The 18,531-nt window shown below is 56.6% G+C and overlaps 2 protein-coding genes across 5 annotated transcripts in view; one reads left to right on the plus strand and one right to left on the minus strand.

Annotated features, from left to right (window-relative positions):
- NR1D1 (nuclear receptor subfamily 1 group D member 1) lies at positions 1–6,259 on the plus strand. The gene is made up of 8 exons (XM_069540121.1): positions 1–31; positions 2,752–3,087; positions 3,382–3,470; positions 3,568–3,712; positions 4,059–4,702; positions 4,994–5,179; positions 5,879–6,089; positions 6,177–6,259. The coding sequence occupies exons 1-8, from the start codon at positions 1–3 to the stop codon at positions 6,257–6,259; spliced, it is 1,725 nt and encodes a 574-aa protein (XP_069396222.1).
- THRA (thyroid hormone receptor alpha) overlaps positions 6,139–18,531 on the minus strand; it is a 24,764-nt gene continuing 12,371 nt past the window's right edge. For 2 of the 4 annotated variants that reach the window (XM_069540083.1, XM_069540082.1), the window contains 8 exons: positions 17,007–17,074; positions 16,357–16,457; positions 14,270–14,417; positions 13,454–13,659; positions 12,299–12,445; positions 11,474–11,732; positions 10,751–10,878; positions 6,139–7,004 (listed from right to left, as the gene is read on the minus strand). In XM_069540083.1, the coding sequence (XP_069396184.1) occupies positions 6,591–7,004; positions 10,751–10,878; positions 11,474–11,732; positions 12,299–12,445; positions 13,454–13,659; positions 14,270–14,417; positions 16,357–16,457; positions 17,007–17,013 (1,410 nt within the window). In that variant the 5' untranslated portion in view covers positions 17,014–17,074 and the 3' untranslated portion in view covers positions 6,139–6,590. Of the gene's footprint in view, positions 7,372–10,750; positions 10,879–11,473; positions 11,733–12,298; positions 12,446–13,453; positions 13,660–14,269; positions 14,418–16,356; positions 16,458–17,006; positions 17,075–18,531 lie in introns of all 4 variants that reach the window. The other 2 variants (XM_059997092.2, XM_059997093.2) reach the window with 2 other exon arrangements.

An 18,531-nucleotide genomic window follows, 5' to 3' on the forward strand; every position in this document is an offset into this window, starting at 1 on the left:
ATGACGACCCTGGACTCCAACAACAACACAGGTACTAAGATTCCTTTGCTACCATCATTCTTTCTCTGTCACTGTCTCCTCTCCTCCATCTACGCCTTTGTAAGGAACTTTGTAAGGGACTGGAGACTCCCTCGGCCTGGGGATTTGCTAGCGTGATGGGGGCCGTAGGCTGGGATTTCCAGAGTGGGTTGTTCGGCCTGGGAATGCGCCCGGAGGCGCCCCACCATCACCCCTCAGAGCCCCTCTCTTTAGCCTGAAGGACTCGGATCGCGGGGAAGGAGGAAATGGAGAGCGGGTACGTGTGGTGAGATGAACAGTTTACAAGAACTGGGAGTTTTGGAGCAGTGCCCCGAAACGCCCCCATCTGTCCACCCCCTGCAGCTGTGGCATGCTTGGACTTCTCGGAAGGAGGACCCCCTCCTTCCAATCTTCCTCTTCCCTTAGTTCCTGCAGGCTCGAGGGAACTCGAGAAGCAGTGGGGCGACCTGGGTTCCAGGCAGGAGGGGCTGGGGGGATGGGTCGGATCTCACTGGTGAATCCTCAGTAGGGAGCGGCACTTGAGGAGCCCCACGAGTGGTGCTCTGCCCCAGGAAGGACACCCAGAGCGCCCCGGCAGCCCGGAGCGCTCACATGGCTGCGGAGCCGGGCCCACGTGCTGCGTTTGTTTTCATTCTGCAGAAGCCGTCGCCGCCACCCCATTGGTGGTTGCCTCCCGGCCCCATTACATAATGAGCTCCGCCCCCCGTTGCCCCGGCAACGCGTGTACCCTTCTCTCCTCCCCTTAGTAGTCCTGACCCAGCTGGCGTGAGGGACCCAGCCCTAGACTGGGACCCCGGACGCCGAGGAGGGGCGGGGCGGGGGGCGGGGCTGCTGCTCCCGATTGACGGGAAGCGGAGAGGGCGGAACCTCGGGTTCTGGGGTTCCTCGTTGGGGAGCCACGTGCAAGAGGCACACGTGGAGCCGGGACGTGAGGCCGGCTGAGGGCCCGGCTCCCGCCCCGCCCCGCCGAGATCTGGGTGAAGCTGGGCTGACTCACCGCCCCCGCCTGCCTCCTTTTCCTGTCCGCCTGCCCGGCCCTCTCCTCCTTCCCCATAACCGATGCAGAGTAAGACAGAGCCATCCCTGACCTCTCGTGGCCTCATGTTTACACTCCTCAAGGGGACCTCACATCTAGCCACCCTTCTCCTCCCTCTTTTCCTCTTCATTCTCTTTGCACCTACCTCACCGTACTGCCTTTAGACTCAGCTTCTCCACATTACAAATTCTTTCTGTTCCCCAAGCATCTCGTTTCTTAGTCCTGCAAACACTGTCTTACGCCTACTCCCAGCAAACAAGAAGCAGTTTGTCTCCTAAGGGCTTCCCGCAGAACAACTACATCCCAGAAACATAGCTAAAAGGATATTAAGTCTCTTTCATCTTTTTTTTTTTTTTCCCACAGAAAGGAAAACTGGGACCCAGAGAGGGGAGTTGATTTCCTCTGGGTCACAAATCAAGTTGGTGGTGATAGATCCAGATCTAAAACTAGACTCTTTTGAGTGTGCCCCACACTTCCAGGTGGAAGTCTCTTCGGATGAGTCTTACTTCTCTTTGGGGGATGGCTGAACTGGGTCAGGTTCATTTACCACCAAATAAATATCCCATTCCCCCACCTCAGCCCTGAAACTGTAGGAGCCGATCTATTGTGCAATTATTTTACAGGGAACTCGGTTCACCCTGACCAACCTTGAGCTATTTTAGGGTTGCTCTGCCCAGCTTAGTGTGTGTCAGTGGGTGAGCAAGACATGTGCCTCTGTAGACACGGTGGCATGCCCTGTGTCAGCTCACACGTGTCCTGGGATCCTCCCTCCTCCCACCCCATCCATGGCAGGCCATGCGAGGTACTTGGCAAAGGTGTGGCAGGCAGGTCACCTTCTTCTCCTGCTAATGCAATGGGAACACAGCCACCTGGTTGGCAATATAACTAGAGGGCCAAAGTCCCTGAATGGCCAGAGAGCCAAGGTCATTGTCACCAGGCAGAGAGATCTAGAAGGGGGAATTCCAAAGCCTGAGGCTGGACAGTTTGTCCTTCACTTCCAACTCCTGCAACTCATACTGTTAAGCCCTTCCCTGGGTTCAGGGATAGAGTCCACTCTGACTCTTGATATTGGAGGCCAGGGAAACAGTACCTTTGGAGAATACGTCTTCCAGTTTTGAGGGAATGTGATTGTTTTGCTCTTGTAAGACCCCCACTCTCCTCACTGTTGGCTAGCTGCCCCTCCATGGTCTCATCACTGGAATGGTCTTGGCATTAAAATCAGCAGCTGGTTTTTGTTCTTTTTTTCTGAAGCCTGGGCATTATGAATGGTTTTCAGCTGCTCATCCTATCCCGAGGTCAGCTGCTGACAATTAAGTCATTAGCTGCGGTTGATATTCTAAAGGAAGGCATCCAGGGCGGGGGTGGGGGTGTTGGTACATATGTGAGATACTCGCAGAGCATCACAGAAGTCATGCCTCTAGAGAGGTACCTCGCACGCCAGGCAGAAGCTGAGTGTACCTGCCAAGAGTTGCGGTGGTTGGTTGGCCGTGTCTGGTATGTGTTGGGGAGTTGCTTATTGTGGCTCTTCTGGGGACTCCAGGATTAGGTGTTTCACATGGTTAACTTCTGAGTATCCAACAGTGTTTTGGGAGGCAGGTGAGAGATGGGCAGAGTGGTGACCTAGGACCAAAGATATATGGCGGTTGACACGCCTTTCCCTTGGGTTCTCCTGCCAGGTGGCGTCATCACCTATATCGGCTCCAGCGGCTCCTCCCCAAACCGCACCAGCCCCGAGTCCCTCTACAGTGACAGCTCGAATGGCAGCTTCCAGTCCCTGACCCAAGGCTGTCCCACCTACTTCCCACCATCACCCACTGGCTCCCTCACCCAGGACCCAGCTCGCTCCTTTGGGAGCACTCCACCCAGCTTGGGTGACGATGGTTCCCCTTCTTCATCTTCCTCGTTGTCGTCATCCTCCTCCTTCTATAACGGGAGCCCCCCCAGGGGTCTACAAGTGGCCCTGGAAGACAGCAACCGAGTGTCCCCCAGCAAGAGCACCAGCAACATCACCAGTGAGTAAATTTCCAGCCGATCTGGGGGGAAGGGAAGGTGTCCAGGCTGAGGTGGGGAGTTGACATTCATGTGACACAGTTATTCCCAGGACCTACGCTGGCCTCAGGGATTTCTCCTAGAGTTGCACCAACTGCTGTCAGCCCTGTCTGCTCATTCGGGTGCCCCCTAGATACTGAAGCTCCTCCTCAGTTTCCCACCCCACCCCCCCGCCCAATCTCCAGCTCAGAAAACCTCCAGCTCTCTGACCACTCAGAAACCTGCCCTGTTCACCCACTGCCCCTCTCTTCCCGCAGAGCTGAATGGCATGGTGCTACTGTGTAAGGTGTGTGGGGACGTGGCCTCGGGCTTCCACTATGGCGTGCATGCCTGTGAGGGCTGCAAGGTGAGGCAGGGTGGGGGTAAGGGCAGGTGACCCTCTCCCACAGGACACATAGGCCCGGCCTAGACGGAGATGCTCACTAGCTGCCCCGGCTCCACAGGGCTTTTTCCGTCGGAGCATCCAACAGAACATCCAGTACAAAAGGTGTCTGAAAAACGAGAACTGCTCCATCGTCCGCATCAATCGTAACCGCTGCCAGCAGTGTCGCTTCAAGAAGTGTCTCTCCGTGGGCATGTCTCGAGATGGTGAGGCAGCACCGTGCCCACGAGCCTCCCCTCCCCCTCCCCCGTTCTTCCACTCGGAAGTTTCTGAATTAATCCCTGCCTTACAAAGGCCCAATACTAGGCATCTCATTTGCATAGGGGATGCCCACATTTCATCGGGTCTCAGGTAAACACACACATCTTTCCCATTAGTCTCTCTGGTCACCTCTTACCCTAATGCCTACTTGGAAAACCCCCTCGATGGGTGTGGCCTTGTGGGTTTTATGTGGAACCCCAAGCTCTAAGGGGCTTGCCCTTTCAGGAGGAAGGAAGTGAAGCGTGTGAGTGTGTATTAGAACTTCCTGACACTGCTCTCATCCTGTCACAGCTGTGCGTTTTGGGCGCATCCCCAAACGAGAGAAGCAGCGGATGCTGGCTGAGATGCAGAGTGCCATGAACCTGGCCAACAACCAGCTAAGCAGCCAGTGCCCGCTGGAGACCCCGCCCACCCAGCACCCCACCCCAAGCCCCATGGGCCCCTCCCCACCCCCAGCCCCTGCCCCCTCACCCTTGGTGGGCTTCTCCCAGTTCCCACAGCAGCTGACGCCTCCCCGATCCCCAAGTCCTGAGCCCACAGTGGAGGATGTAATATCCCAGGTAGCCCGGGCCCACCGAGAGATCTTCACCTACGCCCATGACAAGCTGGGCACCTCACCTGGCAACTTAAATGCCAACCATGCCTCGGGCAACCCTCCAGCCACCACCCCACATCACTGGGAAAGTCAGGGCTGCCCGCCTGCCCCCAATGACAACAACATCGTGGCCGCCCAGCGTCATAATGAGGCCCTGAACAGTTTACGCCAGGCTCCCTCCTCTTACCCTCCCACCTGGCCCCCTGGCCCTGCCCATCACAGCTGCCACCAGCCAAACAGCCATGGGCACCATCTGTGCCCCACCCACGTGTACCCAGCCCCAGAAGGCGAAGCACCTGCCGACAGTCTGCGGCAGGGCAACTCCAAGAACGTTCTGCTGGTGAGGGCACTGGGGGTGAAGTGGGCAGGGGACTGGGGAGACTGGATTTAGCACAGGGCCGCTGGGTGTGCCTGAAGGGTAGGTGCAGGGAGGATGCTCAGCCCTGCAGGAAGGGCTCTGCCTGGGAATCCCTGATCTCCACCTGGCACCCGATTGCTACTTTACCTGAAAGACCCATCCTCCAACGCCACAACTCTAACCCAAGCAGAGTCGGGGGCCCAGCACTGCTGGGGAAGCCTATCTGAGGCAGCCTGACTGATACTCCCCTCCCCAAATTCTCTCCTCTTCCAGGCATGTCCCATGAACATGTACCCGCACGGACGCAGTGGGCGAACTGTGCAGGAGATCTGGGAGGATTTCTCCATGAGCTTCACGCCCGCTGTGAGGGAGGTGGTCGAGTTTGCCAAGCACATCCCTGGCTTCCGTGACCTTTCTCAGCACGACCAGGTCACCCTGCTTAAGGCTGGCACCTTTGAGGTGAGTGACCCTTTGTGCTCCCTGCTCTTGACCTTGGGAAGGATCCAGCAGAAAGGGTGTCTGGGGTGGGCAGGGGCTCTGAAACCTTACTCTTGACGGATGAAGGAAGGGGCAGAATCCCTCCCAGTCCTGCCTATGGATGGCTGGGACTTCTGTCATCTCAGCTGGGGTCTAATTACATCCTATTAGATGTAATTACCCTAAAATAACACTTTAGGGTACAGCGCTATTCCCGTTCTAGACATGAGCACATTCACTTTGGTGAAGTGCCTTGCCCAAGGTCACAGGGAGCGACAAGGTTGAGACCCAGATTCAGGCTGGATTCCAAAGCCAGTGGGATGTTCCCCATCCACCTGGCACCGCACCCCCCTCATTGCTTACTCAGAAACTAGCCCCAGTCTTGACTGAGAAATCTAAGGCAGCACCAGTAACCCTTTCACAAAACTTTAGGGGAGGGCTTCCCTGGTGGCGCAGTGGTTGAGAGTCCGCCTGCCGATGCAGGGGACACGGGTTCGTGCCCCGGTCCGGGAAGATCCCACATGCTGCGGAGCGGCTGGGCCCGTGAGCCACGGCCGCTGAGCCTGCGCGTCCGGAGAGACCCGCGTACCGCAAAAAACAAAAAAGAAAAAAAAAAAAACTTTAGGGGCAACTTGGCGATTGCTCCTCCCACTCCACCCAGGATGACTGTCCCCGCTTTAGGTGCTGATGGTACGCTTTGCATCGCTGTTCAACGTGAAGGACCAGACAGTGATGTTTCTGAGCCGCACCACCTACAGCCTGCAGGAGCTCGGCGCTATGGGCATGGGAGACCTGCTCAACGCCATGTTCGATTTCAGCGAGAAGCTCAACTCCCTGGCGCTTACCGAGGAGGAGCTGGGCCTCTTCACCGCGGTGGTGCTCGTCTCTGCAGGTAGGTCAGGCTCCCGCCTGAGCCTGACCCCGGGAGGAGGCGGACGCAGTTCGATTCAACACACCTTTTATGGAGTACCTACTCTAGGCCAGGCCCTGCACCCGGGCACTGGGGATACAGACATGATTCAGACACAGTCTAGCTCAGGAGACAGACTCATGCCCGACTAATTATAAAACAGTGAGATAAGTGTCACAGTAGAAGCATGAACCAAGGGCTTTGGAAGCACACACAACTATTTCTGCCTGGGGAGCTGGGGAAGGAGGTGACACTTGAGTGGGGCCTCAAAGGACAAGTAAAGATACTGCCAGGCAGAGAGAGGGGGAAGGGCATCCCAGGCAGAGGGAACTACAGAACAAAAAGCAAGGGAGCCTGGGCGTGTGTGGCCTGTTCAGGGAAGGAGAGCGGCCTGGTGGGGTGGGAGGGGGCCAGCCCTGCTGAGCCTGGGCTCCCAGGTCGCAGGCACCTCCTGCTCTTGGGTCAGAGGCCTAGGAGAGGGAGTCATGTTCCCCCTCCTCCTCCTTCCCCATCGGCCCTCTGAGGGGCTTCGGGGAGAGGCTGCATGGCCGCCGCCGCGTCCTCGCAGGCCTCCGGGTCCTCCTCGTCAGAGGAGCTCAGGGAGCCTGCCTCACTGCCGTCGTCTTCCCCACAGACCGCTCGGGCATGGAGAATTCCGCTTCGGTGGAGCAGCTCCAGGAGACGCTGCTGCGGGCTCTTCGGGCTCTGGTGCTGAAGAACCGGCCCTCGGAGACTTCCCGCTTCACCAAGCTGCTGCTCAAGCTGCCGGACCTGCGGACCCTGAACAACATGCATTCCGAGAAGCTGCTGTCCTTCCGGGTGGACGCCCAGTGACCCGCCCGGCCGGCCTTCTGCCGCTGCCCCCTTGTACAGAATCGAACTCTGCACTTCTCTCTCCTTTACGAGACGAAAAGGAAAAGCAAACCAGAATCTTATTTATATTGTTATAAAATATTCCAAGATGAGCCTCTGGCCCCCCGAGCCTTCTTGTAATACCTGCCTCCCTCCCCCATCACTGAACCTCCCCTGCCTCCCCTATTTAAACCACTCTCTCCCCCCTCTTACTCTCTAGCCCCCCGATTTGTTCTATTCCTGTCTCAAATCCAGTAGTTCACAGCTGAGCTGGCTTCTGTGGTGTGTGCTCGTTCTGGGGGGCGGGGCGGAAGCGTGGCCAAGGCTGGGGGCACACCTCTCCACCTGGTCAGTTTGTGGGGTGGGTCCTCTGGCCAGCAGATGGGAGGATACAGGGAAACAGCACACAAGTCTAAGGGGGGGGTGCCCAAGGGGATTATTTTCATCATATATTTATTACATAAATATATAGTAAAATAGACGAGCAACAATTACCATAAAAATATCTTTCTTTAAAATCCTGACCCAGAACACAACGGGGTGAAAAATCGCACAAAACAGACATACTGATTGTCAACGTGGGGCAGGAGTAGGAGCCCCCAAGTCACCCCTACTGGCCCCACCCCTCCCTGGGGAAGGGACCTACCTCCTTCCCTGTTTCTGGCCACAGCCCCCCTCCCCCCACCCCAGCACCAGCTTCTCATACATTCAGTAGCGCCTGCAAGGAAGTGTCCCCCTCCTCCCACCCAGGAGTTCCCAGGGCAGGAATTACTGTCCCCCTTATGGACGGTGTCTGTGTCACACGCCCTGCCCTCTCCCAGCCCTGTAGACCCGCCACCAGGGGAAGGGGTAGGGGCTCCTCCACCCCCACCCTCCCCAAGTCTGAGCAGGGAGGAGGCTGGATGAGGTATGTGTGTTATGAGTGATGGGAGGGGGAATACTGAGATGGAGAGGCGGGTGGTGGGGGTGGGGTAGTGGTCATGGCTCTGGCACCCCCTTGTCCTGGCCTGGCACCCTCCTCCCACCAACACTGCACCTGCTGCCCCACTCTGCCTGCCCTAGTGCCCCGGGCCAATACTGGGGGAGGCATGCTAAGCACCCACGTCAAGGCCATCCCCCTCATTAGCACCAATGGCCCCCAGGAGAGGGCCCTGTCCCTCACTTCCAAAGCAGGGACTGGGACAGCTGCCTCTCTAGAGCAGGTGCGTGGCGCTCCTGAGTCCCCCCGGCTCCTCCCCCACCACGTGTACTTGCTCACACATTCACACAGAGAAACGCACACATACACCCCACGTCACTGAGAGTGGGGGGAGGGGTCAGGGGTTACGGGGAGGAGTGGGGGATCACAGCTCATATGATTGGGGAGGGGGAGGGGGAGGGGGGATTCCCAAGTGCCTGTAAGAGGCCAGGCCTCTTGAAGGCCTTTTCTCCACCATGGGCATGGCTGAGAATGGGAACGGAGGGGTGGACGTGGGGATGGAGGGATAGAGAGACTGCAGACAGGTCAGGAATTCCACTGGGCCCCCAGGGGGTGGGAGGAGGGTACAAGAGGGCTTATCCATGGGACTGGAGTAATACAGGAATCAGTACCCCAGGAGAGCGAGAGGGTAGAGACGGACAAGGACAGCACGGGCAGCCCACGAACCCAAGGGGGGCTGGGCAGGCACATGCACAGGTGATAGCAGATGCTCTTCTAGGCCCTCCAGCCCTGTCGGAACACCTGAACAGTGGGGGAAGGACATGCCCTGATGGGCAGCATAGCATTGCCTTCCCGTGTGTGTGTGTGTGTGTGTGTGTGTGTGTGTGTGTGTGTGTGTGTGTGTGTGTGTGTGTGTGTGTGTGTGTGTGTGTGCGCGCGTGTGTGTGAAGGGGGCTGTGGCAGGCTGAGGGTCAGGGTGGGGTGGCAGGTTCCCCACTGCTTAAGACATTTTTGCCCCAATAGTGCAAAGCGCAGGAAGCCCTGGCACCCCTCCCCCCGCCCCCTGCCCCATTCCCCATGGCTTCCGGGGGCATCTGTGTCCACCCATCCATCCCTGCCGACATGCAGCCCTGAGCCCAGGGCCCTCTGGTCTGCTCCGTCCCTCCCCCACCCTCCCCTCCCCCCACCCTCAGAGGGCTACCTCCTCCCTCCCTCTCTCGCCTGCGGAGTGGGCGATAGCCAAAGGGAGGAGGAGGGCAGCTCACCCAAGTGCAGACCAACAGAGCACTCCTCACCAGGAGGGTGGGAGGTGGCTCAAGCCAAAGTCCCTGAATTAGAGAAAAGAAGAGGGGAAAGGGGTTCCGGGGGCACAGGGGCAGCTGGCCTGAAGAGCTTCAAAGAAAAGAGGAGGAGCACCAACCACCCCCTCCCCCGGGGCTTCGACTAAGTGCCACTTATCTAAGCACCCCCATTCCGGTGCCTGCCTGCCCGGAGTCTGGGATAGTGCATCGAGTGGGAGTGGAAAGGAGGAGGGCAGGGGTTAGAGAGAGCCCAGCAGACAGATGGAAACAGGGGCCGAGGGGGGTGGAGGCTCTCGGAGAAGCTCACGCACACCCCCCCCCCCCAGGGCAGCAGCATCTGGATCATAGCTAATACTGCAGGATGTGAGGAGGGCGGGACCTTGAGCCACAGTTTTTCCTGTGTGGGTGCCACGATGCGGAAGGAGCTGGTGGGGGACACAGGGAGAGGCCCCTGGGGCTGGGCACTTGAAAGGGGAGCTGTGCGGGCAGCAGGGCAGGCTGGTGAGGGGCCAGTTGGCATCCAGCGTGAGAGGTAGATGGAACTCAGCGGGCACGAGTGGCAGAGAGCAGAGGGAGTACTGGCGCGGGGGTGCCAAAGGGGCACAGAGGAGGGGCAAGGCAAGGGGGGGTGGCCAGGACCCTGTTGTATTAACTCACAGCTCTGATCGGCAGCCCTACCCCTGGGGACCTGGTGCGGGGGGCAGTTCTCTCTGATGTGGGGGGAGGAGGGGCAGCTCTCAAAGTGCTTGGGGGTGGGGGGGTCCTCCCCTCTGGCCAGCCTCAGTTAATAACTTAATATCATCTCTCTATCAATCGCTCGCTCTCTCTTTTTTCTCTTTTTTTCTTCTGTCTAGTACTTCTTCATTTATCTTGTCTCCGTGCCTGGTTTCCAAAGTGCAGTTAGAATGACTGTAATTTTTAACCTCCAGGGGAGGGGCCAAGCCAAGCCTTTCTTTGCACCCAGGCATCTGGGGAAGCAGAGAGGCCCTTAGCCTGGAGGGGGAACCTAGGCCAAGAGACTGGGCGGGGGGCTCTCTCTTGCATGTGTGCAGGGGGTGAGTTGAGGGCATCTTCCCCCATCCCTCCATCCCCTACGGTCAAGATGGCTTGTCCCCTCTTAGCTCTCCCTCCCTTCTCCTACCTTCTCGGAGGACGGGGTCCTGGGAACTGCAGGACACGGTCCCCCCCGCCCCCTGAGCCCGCCCCCCCCACCTCCCACACTGTCCTTTTCATAGCAAGTTCATTTGTTTGCCCTGCCCCAGGGCTGGAGGTTCTGAGGAGGGACGGGGCAATGCGGGGTGTGTGTGTGTGTGTGTGGGGAGCTGAATCTATCCGAGGACGAGAGGGAGGAGAGAAGAGGTGTGGGGGTCTCCCTCAGCCCCCAGCTCTGCCCCTTCTCTCCAGGCTCCTCCCCACCAGCTCCGCACACCCTCTGGCCGCCTGAGGCTTTAGACTTCCTGATCCTCAAAGACCTCGAGGAAGAGTGGGGGGAAGAGTTCGGTGGGGCACTCGACTTTCATGTGGAGGAAGCGGCTGGCGTGGCAGGCCCCGATCATGCGGAGGTCAGTCACCTTCATCAGCAGCTTGGGCCAGAAATGCGGAATGTTGTGTTTGCGGTGGTTGACGTAGTGCTCGAACGCCAGCAGGTACGCCTCCTGACTCTTCTCGATCTTGTCCACACACAGCAGGCCCGAGCGGTCTGCGGGGAAGGAGGGGCAGGCGGGTGAGTGGGCGGAGGGGGGCAGAGGCGGAGAGGCTGGGGGAGAGGGAAGAAAAACACGTTCTGGGCAAGTGTAGGGGCAACCGCAGGGCAGAGGGAGGGGACCGGGGGGTGGAGGGGCAGGTAAAGAGGACAGAGGGCAAGAGGTAGGCCTGGAAAGAGAGGAGACCTGGAGACAGGGCAGGACTAGCGGACAGAGAGATGGGGTGGGGAGAGCAATACAGAGGGAGTTAGGGGCAAGAAAGGGGGACTGAGGCCAGAGGAGGGATGGGGGAGAGAAGGTGAATGGGAACAGAGTAGGGGATGGGGAACAAAGGGGTCTGGGAGAGACAGAGAGCAGGTGGGGGCAGAGAGAACAAATGAAGCCAGGATAGGAGGAGAGGAGGGACTGGGAGGTAAGAGATGGGCCTGGATATCAGAACAGCGTGGGGGTGGGTGAAAGAGCAGGGGACAGAGAGGTAGCTTTGTGGAGCAGAGAGACCACGGGGTTAAAGAAGGAGCGTGACAGGCCCAGGGCCCAGCCAAACTCTGGGCCCCTGGACGCTCCTGAGCCCTCCCAGCCAGGCCTCGGTACCTGTTGACATTAGCAGCACAGCCTGCAGCAGAGCCACTTCCGTGTCATCCAAGTTAAAGGCAGAGAGTGACTTGCCCAGTTCAAAGATGGCATCGGAGACGACACCCAGGCCGCCATTCTTGAGCTGCTCCCGCTTGACAGCCATCTCCCCGCTCAGTGTCAGGGTGTCGCTCTCGGGGTCATAGCGGACAGCCGCCCGCAGGGACATAATCTCCATGCAGCACCCCTTCAGGAGGATGATCTGGTCTTCGCAAGGCAGCTGCAGAACCACAGGGACACTCAGCAGGCCCCTCCCCGTAAGCATCGCCCGCGGGGGCCCCCTGGGAGCCGCAAGGCCACCACGGGCCAGGAACGTGTGCTCTGAACAGCTCCCTTGCAATGAGCGATGGATCTGCCCTGTTTCATTAACTCTCCCAACCGTGCCTCTGAGTTAGGTCCCGTCAGTACCTCCATGCCCACCGCAGATGAGCAAAGGGAGGTATAGGGAGTTAGGCCACGTGGCCAAGGTCACAAGCCAGTAGGGCAGCCTGTTCCCAGAGTCAGTGCTCTTTAAAGTAAGGAGAACTTCCAGAGTCAGGATGGCTGCATAGACTTCAGGGGAGACAGGAAGGGACGGGCTGGGGAGGCTGGGCCCGTGGAGCCTGCTGGTTCTTTAGGGATCAGCTCACCCTGTGCGTGCGTGTGTGTTGGCTGTGTTGACCTACAGGAATTGCTCCCCATCCAGAGAGCTTCAGATGAGCACGAGCTGGGACTGGGTGATCTGGGGAGCAGCCCGAGGTCTCCCTCCAGCGTGGCACCGTGTCTCTCCTCCCATCTGCCACTCACCTCAGAGAACATGGGCAGTTTTTTGGCAAAGTCCACCACGCGGGTGATGGCCGGGGTGATGATCTTGGTAAACTCGCTGAAGGCCTCAAGGTCCACCTTGTCTCCGTCCGGCATGGAGACGATGGGTGACTGGCCAATGTCATCCGGCTAGAGGGAGAGATGGGGGTCAGCTGGGGCTGCAGACCCCTTTCAACCTCTCACAGAGGCTCCCTGCCCACCAGGGGGAGCTCCAAGGCAGCTTGGGGAGGCGGGGCCACCAGCACCTGGGGACAGCTGTGTCCCAACCCAGGTCTAAGGCTTCTCCCATCTTGGGGCAGAGAATACACCAGCATCAGAGCTCCAAGTTGGCTAATAATCACAAGGATCATAATAGCAGTAGAGGTAATGTCATAACAATAGAAGCTAGATTTACTGAATATTTAACATGTAACTAGGCATGAAGCCATGTGTTTTACACATACTATCTCATTTAATCCTCACCACGACTTATCACCATTAGTTGATGTTATACTTACCATCATTTCACAGATGAGGAAACTGAGACAGACTGCAGCTAAGTAATAAGCCCAAGGTCATGTGGCTAGTAAGTGGTAGAACCAGGATTTGAACCCGGGCAGTCTGATCCTCGACAAGTTACGCACACACGCGCTTGGGATCAGAGTCAGTGCTCCTAACAGCGTACTGTTCCGCACGCGGACACACTCCGCCAGGAGTTTTCTGCCTTCCCCACCATACACAACCAACTATCCGTCTCCTCCCAAGCTGGCCATTTTCTTGGCACTCAGTTTTGCCGGGGCCTAAAACAATGCCCAGCAACCAAGAGGTCCCCCAAAATGCTGTTACATGACTGTGTCCTCACCCTTCCTCCCAGTCACTGTGGGCGGGAAAAAGAGGAGAGCTCACCTCCGTTCACTGGAAATTCGATGAGGAGGGCAAGGCCCTGCCCTCATGGAGCTCCCAGTCAGATGGAAAAGGCAGGACCCTGATAGCAGCGACACACACACAGGTGTACGAATCAGCACTGTCAAGTCGTGGAGACTATCAGCCTTGGGTCAGACTAAACTAAGAAGGCTTTCCAGAGGAGGCAAGACTCTGAGTTCACTCTCCTCTCCTGGCTACCTGGCTGCCGCTCCCCCGTGCTCCCTCTCTCCTTACCAGGAATTTCCGCCTCTGTTTCCAATGGCTGCCCTGGGCATTTGTGCTGCGATGGGCCTCCGTGGCAACGTGGATCAGGTCCCACTCTTCGGGAGTGGGCTCTGGTCGCTGCTGCAGTGATCGGATCATCTCCTCCTTCCGCCGCCGCTCCCGGTTCTGCTCAATCAGCTTGCGTTTGGCCACCCGCTTCGAATCATCTAGAACCACTGTCAACAACAGACAGATACGATGCCCTTTGCATGGCACACTCCGTAACCCACTCAGAAACTATGCTTCCCAGTAGGCCAAGAGAGGCTAAGTGACTTCCCAAATCACCTAGCAGTCGGGTGGCACAACCTGGATCCTGAATGATCACTGAGACCACATCAACTCCAATTTGGGCTGACCCAGAGGAAGACCATGTTCTGATCTAAAGGGCTATGGTGACAGTAGTTACTAGAAGACTGTACCATCCAATCCCTAGCTAATGAAAAATGCCCTCTCTCACCCAGAAGTGGGGTGCCTTCTCTAGTAGTCAGAGACACTGTGCTCTTGGGGGGGGGTACTCAGGACTTATTTCTACCCAACAACTCTAAGGCCCTGGAGTGGTGAAAGGCAGGCAGGCACTGGGGCCCATGCCCCGAGCCCAGAGAGGGATCCTGTTTCCTTTTCTTCAGAGATGAGGGCAGCAGGGACCAAGATTCTGAACATTCATTCTGCCACCAGCCTGACCCAGACTGTCCCTCTGCTCTGTGGGTACCTGGAAGGGAGCTGCCGTGTCTGAACGCACCCCCCTCCCACAGCTGCCTGGCCCGCTTCCCCCACCCATCCCCTTACAGTCCATGGCCATGCCCACAGCGATGCACTTCTTGAAGCGGCACAGCTGGCACTGATTGCGGGTGATCTTGTCAATGACACAACAGCTGTCATATTTGCACGAGTAGGTGGGGTGGAGGTTCTTCTGGATTGTGCGGCGAAAGAAGCCCTGGAGTTGGGGGAGGGCAGGGAGACGGAGCATGTTGTGATCACAACCCTCCCTTCCTGGATCAACCGTGCAGTTCTCTGGGGTTGGCGGGGGTGGGGGGCGGCGGGCTGGGGAGCTAGTGAGGGAACCTGGCATCCTCTCGACACAGCAAGCCCAGCATCACTGGGCTCTGCCAGGACTTAGAAATACACATCCTCAGCCCCCCAGCTGCCTAGGGGCCGGGGTACATGGGTAGTGGTGGTGGCAGAGTTAAGGATGGTGACCGCAGTTAGGCGATTTGAGCCTGGGATGGTGTGAGGTGCTCAGAGGCCTGAAGGAATAGCCGCTTTGGACACCAATTAATACCTGATTTTCCATCCTGTTAAACGACTCTAAAAACAACACTGGCCCCAAAACCACTCTCATACATGCTGCCTGTTGCCCATGCAGGTGGAATTCGTGAAATGGGGGGCGGGGGGTCAAAAAGTTAAGAAAAGGCATTGGGTATGAACTCTAGTAGCATGAAGAGAATATTTTCAATTTTATATACAGAGTTTAGTCTTTGCTTTAAAGGAAAAACCTCAAGACTCAAGATGGCAGTGATAATATGAAGAGCTAATGTCTGCTGCATACTTACTATGTGTCGGGCACTTATAAGCCTTTTCTTTCCTGTATCATCACATTTAACGCTCACGTCAACCCCGTGAGGTAGGAACTGTTATTATCTCCATTTTGCCGACTAAGAAACTGCAGCTTGGAGAGATTAAGCACTTTGCTCAAAGTCATATGGCTAAATGGCAGCAGACACTCAGAACTGGACCTGAGGTATAAGACACAAGGTCTGAGCTCTCAGATTCTGGGGTGCAATTAAAATCACCTTGGGCAGCCATCAAAAATACAGACTCTTGGGCCTCACGCTAGCGGGCCTCACGCTAGACCTACAACATCAGGCTCTCTAGGAGTGGGAAGGCATCTCTGTCCTTTCGGGATGCCCCGCTGGGACTCAGATGCCCTTGAGGGTGAGGTTCCTGGCTCTATATTACACTGCTGGCATTGCTTGCAGGAACACTGCTAGGGGACTCTATATCCCTGGTGGTCTTGGTCTGATTGACGACACCAGGAAAGAGAGGAACTTGAAGCCTTGACACATTCTTAAAGCTTTCTGTTTCTTGAAAGGTCTTAACATTGTCAGGAAGTGATGATCCTGGGAAAACCATGTAGGCTGATGTGTCCAAAGTGAGATCTAATGAAGCCTCTTCAAGCCAGAGACCCGCTCTGCCCAGGGAGACTCTGCCATCCTCTTCTCTGGCCTCCGCCATGCCCCCCAGCACTGGTTCTCACCCTTTCAGGTGCAGTGGAAGCAATCCAAGGCAGATTCCACCACAAAACATTCTGATTGAGTAGGGTTGGAATGAGGCCTTGGGATCTGCACTTAACAAGTACTGCAGGTGGTCCAGGAACTACGTTTTGAGAAACACTGATGCTGTTTAACTGATGTCAGTCTTTCTCTGGTAGGTTGTGAGCAACTTGAGGGAGGCACACATACTGCACATCTCACGCTTAATACACTGAATGGATGGATGAAAGCAGACATGTATTGAGTGCTTCTTTTGTACTTGGTGCTGTTTTAAGTACTCTATGTGCGTTATCTCATTTTATTCCTCTAGCAACTCTATGAAGTAGGTAGTATGTTTATCCCCATTTTATAGATGAAGAAACTGAGGCTCAGAGAGATTAGGCATCTTACCTATGAGTGGCAGAGCAGGGATTATGAATGAACAAATGAATGAATGAATGAATAAGAGAAGAGAAATGAGGATATAACAGGTGCACTTTAGCTTACATGTTTATAGAGCTGTCTGTTGTGCCAGGTGCTGAGGGACTTAAAGGGAATGTGATGGCAGGGGGGGAGGGTGGAGCTCAGGTGGTGGGGGAGGGGCAGGAGCTGGCTGGTCCATACCTTGCAGCCCTCACAAGTGATGCAGCGGTAGTGATAACCGGTTGCCTTGTCCCCACACACGACACACTGCTCGTCTTTGTCCAGGTAACTAGGGATATACCCTGGGAGGGAGGAAGGGAGGCAGGCAGGCAGGCATGGCTTGGGTCCCCAGCAGAGAGGCTCCTATACTTTCTCCATCCCCCAGCTTTTCCTTCCTGGCCCATCCCCTAGCCCAACCTCCCTGAAGGGTTCTCTGTCTCCAGGTATAATCCTGGAGACACATCAGAGGTCACCTTGTCCATCCCCTTCCCTAAGAATATGGAGAATCCAGTTCTTCTGACTGCCCCATTCAGGGCTTTTCTCTTGCTGCATGCCAGGGGCAGGGGATATGGGAGAAGGAGAAGCAAATGTCAGAGCAGCTCATCTTGGGGACCTCGGGCAAGGGAGTTATGGGGGAAGGGAAGAGGCCCTTCCTGACCTAATCCATCCTCAAAGGCTGGAGCGTGCCCCACATCAACCCTCTCACCCCAGACAAGTCCATCCCACGCTCTCCAGGAGGCTCTCCCTGTGGGACACAGGAACTGCTGGTATAGGCCCAGGCCCTGGAATTGTCCCGGCCTGGTTCTGTCGGGTTGAGGGTGGGAAGGAAGGCCACACGCAGCCAGGCTCACCTGACATGCTGGTTTTCAGGGAACATTGGCCGTTCTTTCTTTTTCGCTTTCCATCTGGTGACCTGGCACTGGATGGGGGCAAAGTGGGCCGAATCAGAGACAGTCCTTGGGCAGCCCCCCTTCTCATTCCATAGGCTGAAGTCATCCCCCACGCCTGACTCCCTCCTTCTTGTGTCCTCATCCTACCTCCCACCCCCAGGTCAACTGACAAAACTGAGAAGGGTCCAGCTATCTGGAAGCTTTGGGGAGAGAGATAAAGGGCTTGGCTGGGGCACAAGCATGTTCTAGGGCCCCAACATACACACACACACACACACACACACACACACACACACACACGAGCACGCCCATAATCTATAAGATAGCCACATATTTAAGCCTTCAGTACATGACACATATGCAGAAAGAATCTTCAGGACATGCTTAAAGCTATATAACCTTTAGAATACACACAAATGTGTGCAACATAAGACCAGCACACACGAACAACTATGCTGCCTTCAGTACAAACCCAGGCACGGTAAACAAGCAGCAGGTTCTACCATCTATATCTATGCAACTTTCAAGGCTTTCTCAAATGTGTTACATGACCTCTAGGATATGCCCACATGTTACACAACCCTCTAGACGGGCACCTAATAATACCATGCCCCTCCCCCCAGTGAACATGTGACTTGATTTCCAGGTCATGCACACACGCTAAATAACCACAGTGGGACTTCCCTGGTGGCGCAGTGGTTAGGAGTCTGCCTGCCAACGCAGGGGACACGGATTCGAGCCCTGGTCCGGGAAGATCCCATACGCCGTGAAGCAACTAAGCCCGTGCACCACAACTACTGAGCCTGCGCTCTAGAGCCCGCGAGCCACAACTACGGAAGCCCGCGTGTCTGCCACAGCTACTGAGCCCACGTGCCGCAACTACTGAGCCCGCGTGCTACAACTACTGAAGCCCGCGCGCCTAGAGCCCGTGCTCTGCAACAAGAGAAGCCACCGCAATGAGAAGTCCACGCACCGCGACGAACGGTAGCCCCCGCTCGCCACCACTAGAGAAAGCCCACGTGCAGCAACGAAGACCCAACACCAGCCAAAAATTAAAATAAAAGTAAATTAAATAACCACAGTGGCCCACTAGAACCTAGACCCAAGAATATGAGAAAAGGATGGGACTCCCAGAGCTGCCCAGTCCATGGCCTCCCTTTAACAGAGCAGCAAACCTAGGCCCCACTTGTGCTGGTGACACTGTGGCTGGAGTCAGAGCCAGGACAAGGACACTGGGCCCCTCCAAGTAAGGTATTAGCAACCCTCAGCCACTGCACACATATGTTGCCAGCCTCTCCACATACATGTTACATAACCTCGGCACACACAGGTTACATAAGCTTTCTACATGCATGCACGGATTGTATAACCTCCCACACCCACCCTGTGTGTGGCATGTTGCAGGGTCCTCCGCCCTCTCTCCACCCGCCTGGGGCCTGATGCGGCTCCCAACACACTGACACAGTGACCTTGGCCAGGGTCACAG

The sequence above is a fragment of the Delphinus delphis genome, chromosome 19 (genome assembly GCF_949987515.2).
Source record: "Delphinus delphis chromosome 19, mDelDel1.2, whole genome shotgun sequence".
NCBI lineage: Eukaryota > Metazoa > Chordata > Mammalia > Artiodactyla > Delphinidae > Delphinus > Delphinus delphis.